This window comes from Nerophis ophidion, linkage group LG24 (assembly GCF_033978795.1).
Source record: "Nerophis ophidion isolate RoL-2023_Sa linkage group LG24, RoL_Noph_v1.0, whole genome shotgun sequence".
Lineage (NCBI taxonomy): Eukaryota > Metazoa > Chordata > Actinopteri > Syngnathiformes > Syngnathidae > Nerophis > Nerophis ophidion.
The window spans coordinates 17,777,717-17,798,472 of record NC_084634.1 but is presented as its reverse complement, the minus strand read 5'-3'; the positions used below and the strand labels follow the sequence as shown (position 1 = coordinate 17,798,472).

The following is a 20,756-nucleotide window of genomic DNA, read 5'->3' as shown; positions in this document are numbered from 1 at the left end:
CACTGACGAGTTTGCTTTAGACCCCAATGTAAAACCACCCTTTTATACTTTGAGGGAAACAAAAATGCCCGTCAAGAACGATGAATACTCAATAGAAAAGGCATTTTTTTTCTTTTAAATATGGGTGACTTTCTGTTTAAATGCCAAAGGAAAAACGAGCAATTATAATTTAATTTAAGTCAATTTCTGGGGTTAGCAAAAAAGCAAAAAAAAAAAAAACAACAAATCTATTATTTATTAAATTAAGGACTATTAACAAAAAAATAAATTAATTAAATTATGAATATTACAAAATAAACAAAAAAAAAATGAATACAAATTATAGAAAAATAAATTAATAAAAATAAACTAAATTAATTAATTATTTATTTTAAAAATAAAGAAAAAAGCGGCCACAATGGCAATACAAAAATGTAAAAAGACTCACCTCCCAGACAGAGTTGTCATTCATCTTAAACACAGTTGTCCCCTCTATTTTTACACTTGTTGCCCGTTAAACATGTGTCTAAATTAAACACCAGCAGGACAGTTTGAAAAAGTTATTAATGATCACTAATGGAACTAAATGTCTCGTCGGCACCTCAGGACCTTCCACTGGCCCGAAACAGAAAGTGAAAGTGCCATAAAGCGCGGGAATAAAAGAAAAAAAACTAAACAAATATTGGTTTGTCAAATTTATTTGATGTGTGGTCATCAAAGACAATGCCCAGGAGCATAAGTTAGGAAACGATGCGTTTTGAGAAGACGGAGCATTTTCATTTTCAAACACATTTTGTCCTCGCTTAGTTTAAAATAGCAAATAAAAAAAATTAAAAAATGGACGTACGAAGAGAAGACATCAGTGGAGTGCTTCATTTGGCGAGCCAGGCGAGACGGCTCCTTTGTGTGCATCAGTCACGCCTCCCTAATAATATGACCATTGTTTACCAGCAGGGGAGGGATGTGCCACACTCCTCCATTGTGTGTACACACACACACACACACACACACACACACACACACACACACACACACACACAAAGGCAAGGGGAAAAAAAAAGAAGCAAGCACCAAGCAGGTCGCTAACATGGCCCCATGAAAGCAACGAAAGCAACACACGCAACACACACACACACACACACACACACACACACACACACACACACACACACACACACACACACACACACACACACACACACGCTAATGAAGAGTGTTTGAAAAGGATGGAGAAGTGATAAAAGCACGATGTGAACAGAATTGCACGTGGGAAAAGATGCGGAAACTTTACATTCAGTCCGACAAAACAAAAACAAAAAAGGCAAATGTAGGATTAAAAAATAAAATTAAAAAAATCATTAAAATAATTAAATAAAAACACTTTTTCCAGTTTTCAAAGCGGTGGCGCTCCAAGTTTTTACAGTAAAGATCCGATCTGAGCTGGGAAAGTTTTTTCTTTTTTTTTTTTTAAGTTTTCTAGTTTTGTTTTGAAATCTACAGGCCCCGCCTGAACGCATCAGGCAGGGGAGTCGTGGTGCAAGTCCTCCGTGTCGTCCTGCACGCACGCGCACACACACACACGCACACACACACACAGAGACAGACATAGCGAGTGCAGTCCTGTCAGCCACGGGCGCAGCACACACTGCGTAGGCCTCCTTTGGGACAAAAGCCGCCTCCTTCCTCGGGCACCGGAGTCTCTCTCTCTCCCCCCCCTCCTCGGGGGCGTTCATTTGTGGCGGGAGGCCAGCAGTTTGTCGGCCTCGGGGTAGGTGGGGTACTTGACCGTCTCGATCTTCTCCTTCACCTTGTAGGACGGGTAGAGACCCGTGCGGCCCAGTTTGCGGTTGATGCCCTTGGAGTAGCCGTTCCAGTGGTTGCCCGCCACGCCGATCAGGTCGCCGGGCTCCAGGGGGACGTCCTCGCCGTTGCGCGGCTGGTGAGGGAACACGGCGATCTGGCTGTGGGCGTTCTGCCCGCCGAAGTAGTAAATGTCATCCAGGGAGTAGAAGAAGGACGAGGCGTCCGGGTGAAGAGTCTGCATGATCTCGTACGCCACACGACACACCTGTGATGGAACACATCGACATGAGTTATGACAGGAGTCGGGAACCGTTTTGGCTGAGAGAGCCATACAAGCCAAATATTTTCAAAAGTATTTCCGTGAGAGCCATATATTATTTTTTTTTTAAGACTGAATACAACTAAACGCGTGCATTTTTAAAGGGGAACATTATCACCAAACCAATGCAAGCGTCAATATATACCTTGATGTTACAGAAAAAAGACCATGTATTTTTTTAACCGATTTCCGAACTCTAAATGGGTGAATTAAACGCCTTTCTGTTTATCGGTCTTGTAGCGATGACGTCAGAACGTGACGTCACCGAGTTAACACAACCCGCCATTTTCATTTTCACATTGCAAACACCGGGTCTCAGCTCTGTTATTTTCCGTTTTTTCGACTATTTTTTGGAACCTCGGAGACATCATGCCTCGTCGGTGTGTTATCGGAGGGTGTAACAACACTAACAGGGAGGGATTCAAGTTGTACTACTGGCAAGAAATCTGCCGCCTGACCCGCATTGAATGTGCCAGAGTGTCTGCACATTTTACCGGCGATGCTAAGACAGACATGGCACAGAGATGTATGGATAACCTGCAGATGCATTTGCAACTATTAAGTCAACGAAATCACAAAGGTGAGTTTTGTTGATGTTGTTGACTTATGTGCTAATCAGACATATTTGCTCGCAGCATGACTGCCAGCTAATCGATGCTAACATGCTATTTACGCTAGCTGTATGTACATTTGAAACTATATACCCACATTTAATGCGAAACAAACACTTACCAATCGACGGATTTAAGTTGCTCCAGTGTCACAAGATGCGAAAGTCCTGATGGTTTGGTCCGCACATTTTACCGGCGATGCTAATAAGGCAGCCATATTATGGGCCACTTCATTAGGTACACCCATGCTATGGCCGAATAGCGTCAATAGCTATTCGTTCAATTGCTTCAGTTTTCTTCTTCAATTTCGTTTTCGCTATCTGCCTCCATACTCCGACCATCTGTTTCAATACATGCCTAATCCGTTGAATCGCTTAAGCCGCTAAAATCCGAGTCTGAATCCGAGCTAATGTCGCTATATCTTGCTGTGGCAACCGCCATGTTGTTTGTATTGGCAGCACTGTAAGACATCACAGGGAAATGGACAGTCGCATCGCAAATAGCGAAAATCAAGAACTTTAAAGCTTTTTTTAGGAATATTCCGGGAGGTGTAAAATTTTGAAAAAAACTTCGAAAAATAAAACAAGCCATTGGGAACTGATTTTTATTGTTTTTAAGCCTTTTGAAATTGTGATAATGTTCCCCTTTAAGTAAGACTAACATTTTTAGAATAATAAGTCTCTTATTCTTTTTAATAACATTGTTATTCTGAGGCTAACCAACAATAAATATAATACTTCATACCATTAATGCGCCTTCTTGAACAGGTGCGGTAGAAACCGGATGGATGGATTAAAATGAATGAGAATGTTTTCATAATTTGAACGTTATTTTTGACACTGTGATTACCAGCGGAATTATTCATTACTTATCGTGTTAAGCAAGGTCAGCTAAGATTTATCTGAGAGCCAGGTGCAGTCATTAAAAGAGCCACATCTGGCTCTACAGCCATAGGTTCCCTACCCCTGAGTTATGACATTAAACACATCTATATTCATTAAGAAAGGACAGATCTACATGAGTTATTACATAAAACAAATCTACATTAATTAGGACAAAACACATTTCTACATTATTTATTCCATACAAAAATCTAAATTATTAATAAAATAAAACGGATCTACATTAGTTATTACACAGAACAGATTTACATTAGTTATAAAATAAAACAGATCTACATTAGCTATTACACAGAACAAATTTACATTAGTTACAAAATTAAACAGACCTACATTGGATATGGAATAAAACAGATCTACATTAGTTATCAAATAAAACAGATCTATATTAATTTAAAAAAAAAACAGATCTACATGAGGTATTACATAAAACAAATCTAAATTAGTTATAAAATAAAACAGATCTACATTAGCTATGACATAAAACATAACTACATTATTATACATAAAACAAATCTAAATTAGTTATAAAATAAATTACTTATTACATAAAACAGATCTATATTATTTATTACATAAAACAGTTCTATATCAGTTATGAAATAAAACAGATCTACATTAATTATAAAAAAAAACAGTTTTACATTATTTATGACATAAAACACATCCACAATAGTTCTAAAATAAAACAGATCTACATTTATGAAATAAAACAGATGTACATTAGTTATTACATAAAACAAATCTAAATTAGTTATAAAAAAACCCAGATCTACATTATTTATGAAATAAAACAGATGTACATTAGTTATTACATAAAACAAATCTAAATTAGTTTTAAAATAAAACAGATCTACAACAGTTATAAGATAAAACAGATCTACATTATTTATGAAATAAAACAGATCTACATTAGTTATTACATAAAGCAAATCTAAATTAAATATAAAATAAAACAGACCTACAGTAGTAATAAAATAAAACAGTTCTATATTAGTTATAAAATAAAACAGATCTGCATTAGTTATGACATAAAACATATTTACATTATTTTACATAAAACAAATTTGAATAAGTTATAAAATAAATTACATAAAACATATATATATATATATTGCGCCCGATTGTAGCTGAGATAGGCGCCAGCGCCCCCCGCGACCCCGAAAGGGAATAAGCGGTAGCAAATGGATGGATGGATATTATTTATTACATAAAACAAATCTAAATTAGTTATGAAATAAAACAGTTCTATATTAGTTATGAAATAAAACAGATTTACATTAATTATGAAAAAAACAGTTTTACATTATTTATTAAATAAAACACTTCTACATAAGTTATAAAATAAAACAGTTCTATATCAGTTATAAAATAAAACAGATGTACATTAGTTATTACTTAAAAAAATCTAATATAGTTATACAATGAAACAGATCTACATTAGTTATAAAATAAAACAGACCTACATTATTTATGAAATAAAACAGATGTACATGAGTTATTACATAAAACAAATGTAAATTAGTTATAAAATAAAACAGATCTACATTAGTTTTGAAATAAAACAGATCTACATTATGAAATAAAACAGATGTACATTAGTTATTACAGAAAACAAATCTAAATTAGTTATAAAATAAAACAGATCTACATTAGTTATAAAATACAACAGATCTACATTATCTATGAAATAAAACAGATCTACATGAGTTATTCTGGTCTCGTTACGTCCACCTTTCCCCCAAGGGTGCAATACCAGCGTGCACCACAGAGGGGGCAGTGATACAGATATCAGTGATACTGCTGACTTAGATGACAGGGAGTGTCACATGTCAAGGTGTGGAAAAAGTGCAAAGATAATTTATTTCATGCATGAAAACATGTGAGGCAGAAATCTTGCTCTGCTTCGTCTTGTGACAAAACATCAGCTGTTAACAAAACATTTATGTTGGAAAAATGTCATGCGGTCCATCCCTTGGAAAGTACTGGGAAGAAATACATTTAGTACAAGTATCGGTACAAAAAAATGACTTTGGGTTGAAGTTTGAGTCACCTTTTAGAATATCACTGTTACATATCACTGTTACATATCTATCTATCTATCTATCTATCTATCTATCTATCTATCTACATATGTATATATACATTTATATATACGCGTACATAAATATACATAAATTCAAAAACATATGCATATATTATGTATATATGCACAATACTTATGTTTATTATATTTAATGAATTTAAGTACAGTACATTTAATTAATATATATTTATGTTTGTATATTTGTATATATTAGTTATGTGTAGAGATGTCCGGTAATGGCTTTTCTTTTTGATATTCCGTTATTGTCCAACTCTTAATTACCGATTCCGATATCAACCGATACCGATATATACAGTTGTGGAATTAACACATTATTATGCCTAATTTTGTTGTGATGCCCCGCTGGATGCATTAAACAATGTAACAAGGTTTTCCAAAATAAATCACCTCAAGTTATAGAAAAATCCAAAACAAATCACCTCAAGTTATGGAAAAAAATGCCAACATGGCACTGCCATATTTATTATTGAAGTCACAAAGTCCATACATTTTTTTAACATGCCTCAAAATAGCATCTTGAAATGTGGGACATGCTCAATTTAAGAGAGCATGAGGAGGTTGAGAAAGGCGGGATTGGTGGATTGAGGTGTGGGGCGGGGAGGGGTAGGATATTGTAGCGTCCCGGAAGAGTTAGTGCTGCAAGGGTTTCTGGATATTTGTTCTGTTGTGTTTATGTTGTGTTACGGTGCGGATGTTCTCCCGAAATGTGTTTGTCATTCTTGTTTGGTGTGGGTTCACAGTGTGGCGCATATTTGTAACAGTGTGACCTGTATGGCTGTTGACCAAGTATGACTTGCATTCACTTGTGTGTGTGAAAAGCCATAAACATTATGTGACTGGGCCGGCACGTAAAGGGAGTGCCTTTAAGGTTTAATGGCACTCTATACTTCTTCCTATGTCCGTGTATACAGCGGCGTTTTAAAAAGCCATATATTTTACTTTTTGAAACAGACCCCAATATTTTTGAAACAGATACCGATAATTTCCGATATTACATTTTAATGCATTTATCGGAAATCCCTAGTTACGTGTGTATATATGTATGTATACGTATATATACATATGTATATACATATATGCTTTTGTATATATACATATACACATATGGATGTGAATATACATATGTATATATGCATATACTGTATATGCATTTATATGCACATAACACAAACATATATATACATATATATATATATATATATATATTAATACATATATATACAAACATATAAATATATATATATTATTGAAATAAAACACACATACATACATATATATATATATATTAATACATATATATACAAACATATAAATATATATATTATTGACATAAAACACACATACATACATATATATACTGTATATGCATTTATATGCACATAACACAAACACACATATATATATATATATATATATATACACACAAAAATATAAATATATATATATATATATATTGTTGACATTTACTGTACTTGAATATAAAAAGGAAATTTATAAAAGGTGGTGACTTGTTCAGGATGTACACCGCCTTCCGCCCGAATGCAGCTGAGATAGGCTCTAGCACCCCTCACGACTCCAAAAGGGACAAGTGGTAGAAAATGGATGGATGGATAATAAAAAGTATTAAAAGTAATGTTCTCATATAAATTAATACAGTAGAGTATGATAAAATGTACTTCGGTATCAAAAGTAATTACCTGAAATAAAATGTACTTAAGCTTCAAAAGTAATGTTGTAATATAATGTAATTCAAAAAAATTAAATGTACGTATATCCATCCATCCACCCTGGACAAGTTGCTACCTCATAGCCGATCAAACGTACGCAGGCATCGAACGTAATTTGCAAGATTAATTCACTTAAGTATAAAAAAAAAGTCATTACTAATATAAAATAAGTTAAATATCAAATGTAATTTCTAATATAAAATGTGCTTAAGTATCAAAATTAAATTGTAATATACAATTAACTTAAATATCAAAAGTAATTTCTAATATAAAAAGCACTTAAATATCAAAAGTATTTTGTAATATAAAATGTACTGTGGATCAAAAAAAGTTTCTAAAATAAAATGTACTTAAGAATCAAAAGTAATTTCTAACATCCATCCATACACCCTGGACAAGTCGCCACCTCATCGCAGGGCTTCTAACATTACAGGTAATTAAATATCAAATGCAGAAGTAATTTTAAAAAGTTTAATCTATATAAGTATTAAAAGTATGAATCATTGTCTGATATAAAATGTACTTGAATGTCAAAAGTAAAAGTCATTTGTAATATTAAATGTGCTTAAGCATGGAAAGTATTTTTGTATTATAAAATGTACTTAAGCATTAAAAGTAATTTTAATATAAAATGTACTTGAGTATCAAAAGTAAAAGTAATTTCTAAGATAAAATGTACTTAAGTGTGGAAAGTATTTTTGTTATATGAAATGTACTTAAACATTAAATGTAATTTTTAATATAAAATGTACTTAAGTATTAAAATGAATTTCTAATATAAAATGTATTTAAGTATCAAAAGTAATTTCTACTATAAAATGTAAGTATCAGATGTAAAAATTATTTTCAAAAATTAAATATACTTAAGTATGAAAACTATAAATAATTTTCTGATATAAAATGTACATAAGTGTAGAAAACCAAAGTAATTTTTAATATTGAATGTACTTTAGCATTGAAAGTATCTTATAAGTTAAAATGTACTTAATCATTTAAAGTAATTTTAAATATAAAATGTACTTAATTATCAAAAGTAATTTATAATACAGTATGTATTTTAATGAGTAAAAGTAACTATAAAAATAAATGTTCTTAAGTATTGACATTTTTAAGATAAAATCTATTTTAGTATAAATCGTAACTTCTAATATAAAATGTATTTAAACGTCCAAATTATTTTTCTACTATAAAAAGTACTGAAGTATCAAAAGTAAAAGTAATTTTCTCATTGAAAATGTATTTAATATCCAAAGTATTTTTCTGATATAAGATGTATCTAAGTATAAAAAGTACAAATCATTTCCAATTATTGATGACAATATTACAGAAGTAACTGTTATTTGGATGTTGATAGCAATATCATTTACAGTTAGTTGGAATAAATTATCTTTTATTGATGACAATATTATTTACTAGTATTGGGAATATGTGATCTTTTATTGGGCCCTGCGATGAGGTGGCGACTTGTCCAGGGTGTACCCCGCCTTCCGCCCGATTGTAGCTGAGATAGGCGAAAGCGCCCCCTGTGACCTCAAAAGGGAATAAGCGGTAGAAAATGGATGGATGGATCTTTTATTGATGACAATATTATTTACTATTATTTGGAATGTGTGATCTTTTATTGAAGACAATATTATTTACTATTTTATGGAATATGTGATCCATTATTGACGACAATACTAGTTACTATTATTCGAAATGTGTGATTTATTATGGATGATGATGATATTTACTATTATTTGGAATATGTGAGCTATTATTAAATACAATATTATTTACCATTATTTTTCATATGTGATCCATTATTGATGACCATATCAATTGGAATTTGTGATCTATTATTGATGACAATATTATTTACTATTATTTGAAATGTGTGATTCATTATTGATGACAGTATTATTTACTATTATTTTGAATATGTGATCCGTTATTGATGACAATATTTGGAATATTTGATCTATTATTGATGACAATGTTATTTACTATTATTTGAAATATGTGATCTATTATTGATGACAATGTTATTTAATATCATTTGGACTTTATGATGTTTTTATAGAAGACAACATTATTTACTATTATTTGAAATATGTGACCTGTTATTGAAGAAAATATTATTTGGAGTATGTGATCAATTATTGATGACAATATTATTTACAGTAATTTGGAATATGGGATCCATTATTGATGACAATAATATTTACCATTATTTGGAATATGATCTTTTATTGATGACAGTATTATTTTCTATTATTTTGAATATGTGATCCATTATTGATGAAAATATTATTTGGAATATTTAATCTATTATTGATGGCAATATTATTTACTCTTATTGGGAATAAGTGATCCATTATTGATGATTATTATTTACTAATATTTGTAATATATGATCTATTACTGATGACACAATAATTTACAATAATTTGGAAAATGTGATCCATTATTGATGACAATATTATTTACTAATATTTGTAATATATGATCTATTATTGATGACAATATTATTGACTAGTATTTGGAATATATGATGTATTATTGATGACAATATTATTTACTATTATTTGGGATATATGAGCTATTATTGATGACAGTATTATTTACTATTATTTTGAATTTGTGATCCATTATTGATGACAATATTGTTTGGAATATTCAATTTATTATTGATGGCAATATTATTTACTCTTTCTGGGAATATGTAGTCCATTATTGATGACAATATTATTTCTAATTATTTGGAATATGTGATCCATTTGTGATGACAGTATTATTTACAGTAATTTGGAATATATGATCCATGAGTGATGACAATGTTATTTACTATTATTTGTAATATGTGATCTATTATTGATGAAGATATTATTTACAGTAATTTGGAATGTGTGATCCAAATATAAGCGTGTAGTCTGCAGACTTCCTGTACAACAAGTAACGGGTGTGGTTACGTTGAGAGCACACACCTGTGAGGAGAAGGTGCAGACCAGGAAGTCGCTCTGGGACAGGAAGTGGATGTCCAGGATGACTCCTCTCAGCGAGTTCTCGGTGTAGCGATTGTGAAGACCCGCAGACCAGGAGATGGAGTTGTCGCTGATGAACTCGTAGTCGGGGTACCTGAGCGATGCCAGACGGGAAGTGAGAAGCGCTCATGGGGAATATGAAAGAAGACACTTTGGAGACGGACTTGGCCTTGGCTTCCTGCAGCAAGGAGGGGTCGTCGGTGGCCAGGTACACGCGCTTCTTGTCCACGGGGGCGCGTCTGGCCAGGTGCTGGAACTGTTCCTCCACGTGCAGCATGTACTCCTCAATGGGGTGGAAGGCTGCCTCCGTCCCAACTTTATCTGTCCTCCTCACGTGGACACTGCACACACACACAGGCAACATGCTTCAGTCCTTTTGATACTTTCACTCTACAGCATGTCTGCCTGACAGTCACTGCATGGAGAGACAATGGGACAACATTTATTAAAGGCCTACTGAAACCCACTACTGCCAACCACGCAGTCTGATAGTTTATATATCAATGATGAAATATTAACATTGCAACACATGCCAATACGGCCTTTTTAGTTTACTAAATTGCAATTTTAAATTTCACGCGGAGTTTCTTGTTGAAAACGTTGCGTGCGTGTGACATCGCGGTCTGTCGGGAAATATTAGCCAGCACCACTTGCAGCTAAAAGTCGTCTCTTTTCATCGCGCACTTAAACAGTATTCTGGAGATCTGTGTTGCTGAATCTTTTGCAATTTGTTCAATTAATATTGGAGAAGTCAAAGTAGAAAGATGGAGTTGGGAAGCTTTAGCCTTTAGCCACACAAACACACGGTGATTCCTTGTTTAAAATTCCCGGAAGTGAAGCTTTACTATGGATCAGAGCGGTAAATAATAAAGTTTATCAGTTTGAACATCAAATATCTTGTCTTTGTAGTGCATTTAACTAAATATGGGTTGAAAATGATTTGCAAATCATTGTATTCCGTTTATATTTACATCTAACACAATTTCCCAACTCATATGGAAACGGGGTTTGTATATACATATGTATTACATATATATATATATATATATATATACAGTATATATATATATATATATGTATATATATATATATATATATATACATACATACATACATATGAAAAATACATACTGTATATATATACACACATGGATATATAAACATGGATAAATATATTTTTTATACATCTGTATATATACATTTATATATATATATACATATATATGTATGAATGTATATATACATATATGTATACATACATATATACATTGTATGTTTATATATATACATACATACATATAATACACACACACACACACATGCACGCACGCACGCACGCACACACGCACACACACACACACACACGCACGCACGCACACACACACACACACACACACACACACACACACACACACACACTCACTAGACATTATATATATGAGAGGTAAAAAAAAAAAATTGGCTGAGAACACACACGCTCCATCAAATGGATGGAGGCTGAAAGCAATTTCTTGTTCCGTGCAAAAATATTATAATGTTATGAAACCATGCAGCCACATGTGACTTTTTGTACTGTGGCCTCGAAGGAAGAAAGGACAATTGCAAAATGCGCATGTCGTCCATGTCCCAACAAGAAGCCTGCATCATCCAATGTTGCCTTTTCTTGTTACAAAGAGAAATTCTTGATTTCTTTTTTTTGGTCTTCCTTTTTCCTGATAAAAGAAACTCTGTCGGAGTTCAAAGACAAACACTTTCGTTGGAATAAAAAATTGCCGTGATTACTGTTCTGACACGTTCAAAAGACGAGGGCTGAAAAAATATTGTGTAAGACAAGTACAAAGACTATTTTAATATCATATTGTTTCTAGTTTTTTTTTAAGGAAAACTGGACGTTAGTGGACTGGACATAAGTAGATCTTTACTTCAGTTTGGCCATGGCCTGGAAGATGTTGAAGACCCCTGCACAAGATGATACCAAAACTGTATTTATTTGGTATCAATTGGATACCAAAACTTACAGTATCACTCAACCCAAATTTGTCGGTCAATTTTTGGCGCATTTCTTGGCTATTAGCCGAATTGTCTGATTTAGAATAGAATAGAATAGAAAGTACTTTATTGATCCCCGGGGGAAATTTTTCCTTACAGCATGGGAGTAGGGATGGGTACCCAATCTGGTACCGATTCCCGCCAGTCCTACCATGTTCCGGTACCTGGGTGGCGCTTTACGTCACGCTTGGTTGCCGACTCACTTTGGCAATCACTCCAGCAGCACTGAGAGCGGATTAAACCAAGCTACCTCTCGGTAATGTTGCAATTGTCCATACCAACAAAACAATTGACTAAAAACAAACAAACAAAAAAAAAACGTTCCAATATAAGTAAAGTGACTCTCCAGTTTTTCAAAAATGTGCTTGCTTGATGCTAACATACATTGTCGTTGCAATTGACATGCTTTCTGATCAGCATTGGCGATTTTACCTTTTTAATTTGAACAACTACAAATTTGTTAAAAAAAATTACAACTAAGTGGCATGTTAAAATCATAAGTACAATATTACAGTATTAACACTTTTTAGTGTTACAGTATTAACACTTTTTAGGGCGCAACAGACAGCTAAAACTGAAATGACCAACACTATTTCCATCTAGCGTCTTACAACTGCGATTGGAACTTAATGTTCTATTCTATTTCTATTCTATTCTGGTCAAAAGACTGCTCGTGACCAAAAAACCTGTGAGAAGGTGGTCAGAAGGGCTCCAAGAGACACTACAAGGCTGTTTTGAGGTAACTGACTGGCAGGTGCTCATGGAGCCTCATGGTGAGGACATTGACGGGCTCACATAGTGCATCACAGACTATATCAACTTATGTGTTGACTCAAGTGTCCCATCAAAGACGGTCACCTGCTACCCAAACAACAAGCCGTGGGTGACCACAGACATCAAAGCCATACTGGATGAAAAGAAGAGGGCATTCAATGCTGGTAACAGGGAGGAAGTGAAAAGAGTTCAGGTGCTGCTGAAGACCAAACTCAGGGAGGCCAAGGAGAACTACAGGAGGAAGCTGGAAGGGAAGCTGAAGTATAAGAACATGACGGCGGTCTGGAGAGGTATGCAGACCTTAAACCATCGGGGGGTCGGGGGATGGACGGGACAAAGAGAGGGCCAATGAGCTAAACCAGTTCTTTAACAGGTTTGACACAGTGGCTCCGACAAGCTCCTGCCCCCCCCCCCCAAAACATGCCGGCTGGGCACCTGGCAACTTCAGCAAACCAATCCATCCCGCCCTCCCCGCCTCACAGCCCCCCAACACCAATGACTACCTCCCCCCACTTAACACATTCCCCCTCAGAATGATGACTCCCCCCTCCCCCAACCACCTGAGACCCCCCCCAGTGTGTCTGTCTGCAGAACAGGTGAATGCACAGCTAATTAGGTTACACACAGGCAAGGCCGCAGGTCCTGATGGTGTGAGCCCCAGGATGCTCAAAGCCTGCGCCCCACAGCTGAGTGGTGTGCTCCAGCACATTTTCAACATGAGCCTTAAGACTGCAGAAAGTCACCACGCTGTGGAAAACCTCATGCGTGGTCCCTTTCCCCAAGTGCACGCGACCCAGCACATCAAAGGACTACAGGCCGGTGGCGCTAACCTCCCATATCATGAAGATCATGGAGAGGTTGGTCCTGGAACAACTCCGCTCTACAGTCAAGCCCCACCTGGACCCACTCCAATTCGCCTACCACCCACGACTGGGATTGGAGGACGCAGTCATCTACCTGCTGAACCGAGCCCACACCCACCTGGACAAGCCTGCAAGCAGTGTGAGGGTCATGTTTTTTTGACTTCTCCAGTGCTTTCAATACTATACGGCCTGGGCTACTGGGTGTGAAGTTGGAGAAGATGCAGGTGGAGGCCCCCTTGGTGTTCTGGGTTGTAGATTACCTGACTGGCAGACCACAGTATGTTCGACTGCAGGACTGTGTATCTGACAGGATGGTCAGCAACACCGGGGCCCCGCAGGGTACAGTCCTCTCCCCCTTCCTCTTCACCATTTACACCAACAATTTCCACTATCAATCAGAGTCCTGCCACCTTCAGAAGTTTTCTGATGACTCTGCGATAGTGGGGTGTATTGAGAATGGTGATGATGAGGAATACAGGGCATTGGTGGAGGACTTTGTCACATAGTGTGGAAAGAACCACCTCCAGCTCAATGTAACGAAGACCAAGGAGCTGTTTGTGGACCTGGGAAGGAGGAGTACTTCGGCGGCCCCTTGTTTCCATCAGGGGGGTGGATGTGGACATGGTTGAAGATTATAAATACAGACAAGCTGAATGGGTCAGAACAGGCTGAGGCACTCCACATAATGGGACAGAGCTGCCTCTACTTCCTCAGGAGGCTAGGATCGTCCAACGTCTATACAAAAATGATAAAGATGTTCTTCAAGTCGGTGGTGGCGGGCGCCTTCTGCTACGCCGTGGCCTGCAGGGGCAGCGGACTGAGAGCGAGGGACGCAAACAGGCTGCATAAGCTGGTAAAGAAGGCCAGTAAAGCTCCAAGCCATTATGGAAAACACCTCCCACCCACTACACTCGGACCAGGCGGAGAGAATGAGCACGTGCATTGGAAGGCTCAGACTCCCAAAATGCAACACGGAAAGACACAGGAGGTCCTTCATTCCGACAGCCATCAGACTGTATAATGCATATGTACCTTCTTGATGAGAGATGTCCGATATTATCGGCATGTCGATATTATCGGCCGATAAATGCTTTAAAATGTAATATCTGAAATTATCGGCATCGGTTTCAAAATTATAGGTATCGTTTTTGAAAAAGCAGAATGTCTGACTTTTTAAAACGCCGCTGTGTACACAGACGTAGGGAGAAGTACAGAGCACCAATAAAGCTTAAAGGCTCTGCCTTTGCATGCCGGGCCAATCACATAATATCTACGGCTTTTCACACATGAATGTAAGTGCATACTTGGTCAACAGCCATACAGGTCACACTGAGGGTGGCCGTGCAAACAACTTTAACACTGTTAAAAATATGCGCCAAAACTGTGAAACCACACCAAACAAGAATGAAAAACACATTTCGGGAGAACATCCGGACCGTAACACAACATAAACACAACAGAACAAATACCCAGAATCCCTTGCAACACCAACTCTTCCGGCACGCTACAATATACACCTCCTCTACCGTACCCCCACCTCAACCCCACCGCCCCCAGCCCCGCCCACCTCCACCTGCTAATGCTCTCTCAGGTAGACATGTCCCAAATTCCTAGCTGCTGTTTTGAGGCATGTTAAAAAAAATAATGCACTTTGTGATTTCAATAATAAAGATGGCAGTGCCATGTTGGCATTTTTTTTCCCTAACTTGAGTTGATTTATTTTGGAAAACGTTGTTACATTGTTTAATGCATCCAGCGTGGCATCACAACAAAATTAGGCATAATAATGTGTTAATTCCACAACTTTATATATCGGTATCGGTAATTAAGAGTTGGACAATATCGGATATCGGCAAAAAAGCCATTATTGGCCATCCCTATTCTTGACTGTACTTAAATGTAGAATATATGTATAATATATTTATATTATTCACATGTTAATAATGCTGTATAATAGACTGTATTTATATTATTCACATGTGAATAATGCTGTATAGTAATTATTGTCTAATGCAGGGGTCACCAAACTTTTTGAAACCAAGATTTACTTCTTGGGTACTGATTAATGCGAAGGGCTACCAGTTTGATACACACTTAAATAAATTGCCAGAAATAGCCAATTTGCTCAATTTACCTTTAAGTCTGTTATTATTAATAATGAATGATATTTATCTTTGTGGAAACATTCATCATCTTAATGATTTCTCACAATAAATATATATTTCTGATTACATGTTTTAAATAGGTTAATATCCAATCTGCACTTTGTTAGAATATATAACAAATTGTACCAAGCTAGATTTCTAACAAAGACAAAATATTTATTCTAGATTATTCAGAACAAAAATTTTAAAATAAATTCAAAATACTTTGAAATAAGATTTAAATTTGATTCTACAGATTTTCTAGATTTGCCGGAATAATTTTTTTGAATTTTAATCATAAGTTTGAAGAAATACAACACAAATATTCTTCGTCGAAAAAACAGAAGCTAAAATGAAGAATAATTTATTATTCTTACAATAAAAAAAAATACTTGAACATTGATTTAAATTGTCAGGAAAGAAGAGGAAGGAATTTAAAAGGTAAAAAGGTATATGTGTTTAAAAATCCTTCAATCATTTTTAAGGCTATATTTTTTCTCTAAAATTGTCTTTCTAAAAGTTATAAGAAGCAAAGTAAAAAAAAAAAGAATTTATTTAAACAAGTGAAAACCAAGTCTTTAAAATATTTTCTTTGATTTTTAAATTCTATTTGAATTTTGTCTCTCTTAGAATTAAAAATGTCAAGCAAAGCGAGACCAGCTTGCGAGTAAATAAATAACATTTAAAAAATAGAGCCAGCTAACTGGTAAGTGCTGCTATTTGAGCTATTTTTAGAACAGGCCGGCGGACTACTCATCTGGTCCTTACGGGCTACCTGGTGCCAGCGGGCACCGCGTTGGTGACCCCTGGTCTATTGTGAGCAAACTGTGGTGCTGAATTTCCCCCAGGGATTAATAAAGTACTTTTCAATTCTATTCTATTCTATATTCTTCCCAAAAAATAGTGATAGTGGTTCATCACCTGGCTCCTCTGTACTCTGCCTTGCATTCAACTGTACATGTGTGTGATTGATGATGATCGGGCATTGTTTTTAAGTCTGTCAAGCACTTTGTGTTGCGTATTTTTTATGTATGAGAAGCACTTTAAAAATACAGTTTGATTAATTGATTGAAAAAAGCCAAACTAAAAGCATATCAGGAAAGAAAGGTAGGATGAGACCAAAAAAACAAGGAGTGCATTTATTTCAGTGACTTATAAAAATAACTTTTCCTCTTTTTTTGTTGCATTCGCCTCCTCCCCCCCACCCATCTTCTCGCTGTCAAAATAAAAGTCAGCAGCACACTAGGGCATCGTGTACCAGAGCTCTCCCACACCGGCGCTGCACAATATTTCAATTCAGGCGTCTCTATTCATACCCCGCTGGCAAGGACGGGCGATCCTTAGGGGGGGCGTGCACACCCACACTTGTGTTTGCGACTTACAGTAAAAAAAAAAAAAGAAGAAAAAAAAAAAGCGATCTGACTAATAAATCATTCATTTGCATGTGGCGTCAGCACGCTGGCAGCCTATGAGGAGATTTCAAGTGCTCTACTTGTCTTTCTGCACATACAGTATTTATTCTCTGACTCAATTCTTGACTGCTGCACAATCACTGATTATGCTGCACAGATTAGGGAACAAGTACCAAAAAAAACACACTGTTTGTATATCAGATTGGTTTCAAAAGAATATTCATGTGATTTATGCATGTCCTCATGTATCCTAAAGACTATTCTTCATGCTTGCAACCAGTATTACTCACAAAACCAAAATGGATATTTTTTATTCCACTTATCCTGAAGCCAAACATTTTGCACAAGGCTTTTTACCTTCGAAATTATTTTGCGTGAGAAGAGAATAACACAAAGCACAAGTTTGCTATGAAGTGGTCACCTTCTTTCTACACCTGCTTGGCAGATAATGAGATGGGCGTATAAAGATTATTAGCCTGTATTAGATAATAAATGACCTGTAAATGTAATGAATATATTATTTAGTTTTCCATTATTTCCCACAAAAAACCTGCAAATGCAAACTACAGAAGCAGATATCTCCAAAGTCCAACAGTAGGAAGGGGATACATAAGGCCACACTCGTTACGGTTTATTTTTCGGCTTTTGACTCGCTCGACCGCTCATAAAAGCAATGGGACTCTGTCTGTGAATGGAGCTTGTAGTTACATATTATATAAATATGTAAATATTATATAAAAATGTACATAAAGTGTTGTAATTATATTCCAACTCCGCGTTCTTCTTGGTCATCGCCGCCGCCGCCACTGCACCCCCCCCCCCCTCCCCTACACCCGCCCAACCACACCACCACAAATAGATGCCTGACCTGACACATGAAGCGTGACGAATTGTGGGTGTACGTTATCCACTTTAGTCGTCAGATGGCACTAGAGCAGAGGTGTCAAACGTACGGCCGGATCAGGCCCGCAAATAGGTTTAATCCGGCCCTCGGGATCAGGTTGTTAAGTATAAAAATGAGCTGAAGTTTTTTAATGAAAGGAACTGCTGTTGTAAATGTGTCCACTGGATGTCGCCACAGCAATTCTGTTAAGCAAGCGAACGGTTTATACCGGGGCAAAGTTAAAGTACCAATCATTGTCACACACACACAATAGGTGTGGTGAAATTTGTCCTCTGCATTTGACCCATCCCCTTGTTCCACCCCCTGGGAGGTGAGGGGAGCAGTGAGCAGCAGCGGTGGCCATGCCCGGGAATCATTTTGGTGATTTAACCCCCAATTCCAACCCTTGATGCTGAGTGCCAAACAGGGAGGTAATGGGTCCCATTTTTATAGTCTTTGGTATGATAAAACTCCAGACCAACCGATCTCAGGGCGGACACTCTAACCACTAAGCAGGTACATAGTAAAGAGTGGCCCCCGCAACCAAAATGAAATATAAAACCTGCCATTTTATGCCTTCTGCTTCAAACACATGGTTATTTGGAACCCTCATTGCCCTAAAATGTTTCTGTTAAAAATGAGAAAAGTGAACACATAATGTAACTCAAATCTCTTGAATATTTTCTACCTGCGTTTGTATAGTTTGTTGACTTTATTGTGTCCTTCATTGTGTTTTTGAAACTGCATGAATTTTTTTTTCTTTCAAAAAATGTTGAATGCTTTGTCAAGAGGATTATTTGTGATTTATACATTTTCAGAATGTGCTCCTTTTATTTTGGGCCAAAGAAAAACAAAGAAAACAATCTGAAATTGTCTTTATTTGTAAATTATCATGCCATGAATTTACCTGTTTGGCCCACTTGGGATTTGCTTTTCCTCCATGTGGCCCCTGAGCTACAATGAGTTTGACACCCCTGCACTAGAGTGTTGAATATCTTAAAATGTGCTTTGTGTCAATTCCAACTTTGACAACAACGTCAGTTGATATGTAGAGTGGCGCTTACCATCATTTTCAGCAGACTGCATTGCAAGATGATTAACCCAACCCCACCTTCCTCTCATGGAAGGTCCACCCAGGTCATATGTTTTTAGCAAAATGTTGCACTTCAATAAAAGTCCCAACCGAAATAAATCAAATATCTTAAGGAAGGAATGGAGGGTGCGCTAATATTTATAATCATAACAAATAAATAAAATAGCAAAATAAAGTATTGTCAATCAAAGTTGCACTTCTATATTGAACATGTAGGCTGAGGTAGAGTTGTCCATGACTTAACTGACAATCAAGTTAGGACTTTTTTAAAAACAAGTGCAGAGTAACAACATAAACACTACAGTATAAGAAGATATATTAACAGTCGTATGCATAAAAAAAAACTTAAATCCGGCAAATTTTGAGTGAAAAAACACCGACATGACATGACAAATGTCTGTAAAACTTTTTCAGCACATTTAGAATGTTTTTTTTTTTTAAATGACAGCATACCAATATTTTTGGTACCAATACCAAAATGTACTTCAGTACTTTTCAAAATAAAGGGGACCACAAACAAATTGCATTTTTGGCTGCATTTTAACAGAAAATATATTAAAAATAGGTTTCTTTTTGCACTCAAAGAACAAGTTTAGACAATTAAAAAAAATAAAAGGCATTGAACACATTGGGCTTTTCTTGCTGCAAATAAAGAACAACTTACACTTTTACATATTAAATACATCTAGGATTAGATTAGAATAGAACATAACGTTTTACTGACATATTAAATGCTTCAATGATTAATGGTTGCCTCACTTGGTCTGTTCTTTAAGAAAAATACAATCACTATCAAATACTAAAAACAATAGTATGACTGAAACTACTGAGACAAGACATGGAGCAGATAAAACACACATTAAGGACAAAACGCAAATCATAACAATTTGTATGAAAATTCAGTCATTTTACTTACATTAGTTTGCGCTACGTGGACGATTTTGACTAATAATTGACTAAAAGCCAAGCAGCTGTGTGCCGTCTACATGTACACAAAAGAGGAGCGAGTCAACTACACTCCCTTTAAACTCATTGCGCAGGTCTGGATGAGTTATTTCAATTATGACCTG

At 35.9% G+C, this 20,756-nt stretch overlaps 1 protein-coding gene across 3 annotated transcripts in view; it reads right to left on the bottom strand.

Annotated features, from left to right (window-relative positions):
• Window positions 1–661: 661 nt before the first annotated feature.
• fut8b (fucosyltransferase 8b (alpha (1,6) fucosyltransferase)) overlaps window positions 662–20,756 on the bottom strand; it is a 333,042-nt gene continuing 312,947 nt past the window's right edge. For all 3 annotated transcript variants that reach the window (XM_061885779.1, XM_061885781.1, XM_061885780.1), the window contains exons 8-10: window positions 10,633–10,809; window positions 10,412–10,562; window positions 662–2,047 (exon numbers count right to left, since the gene is read on the bottom strand). In XM_061885779.1, the coding sequence (XP_061741763.1) occupies window positions 1,709–2,047; window positions 10,412–10,562; window positions 10,633–10,809 (667 nt within the window). In that variant the 3' untranslated portion in view covers window positions 662–1,708. The remainder of the gene's footprint in view (window positions 2,048–10,411; window positions 10,563–10,632; window positions 10,810–20,756) is intronic.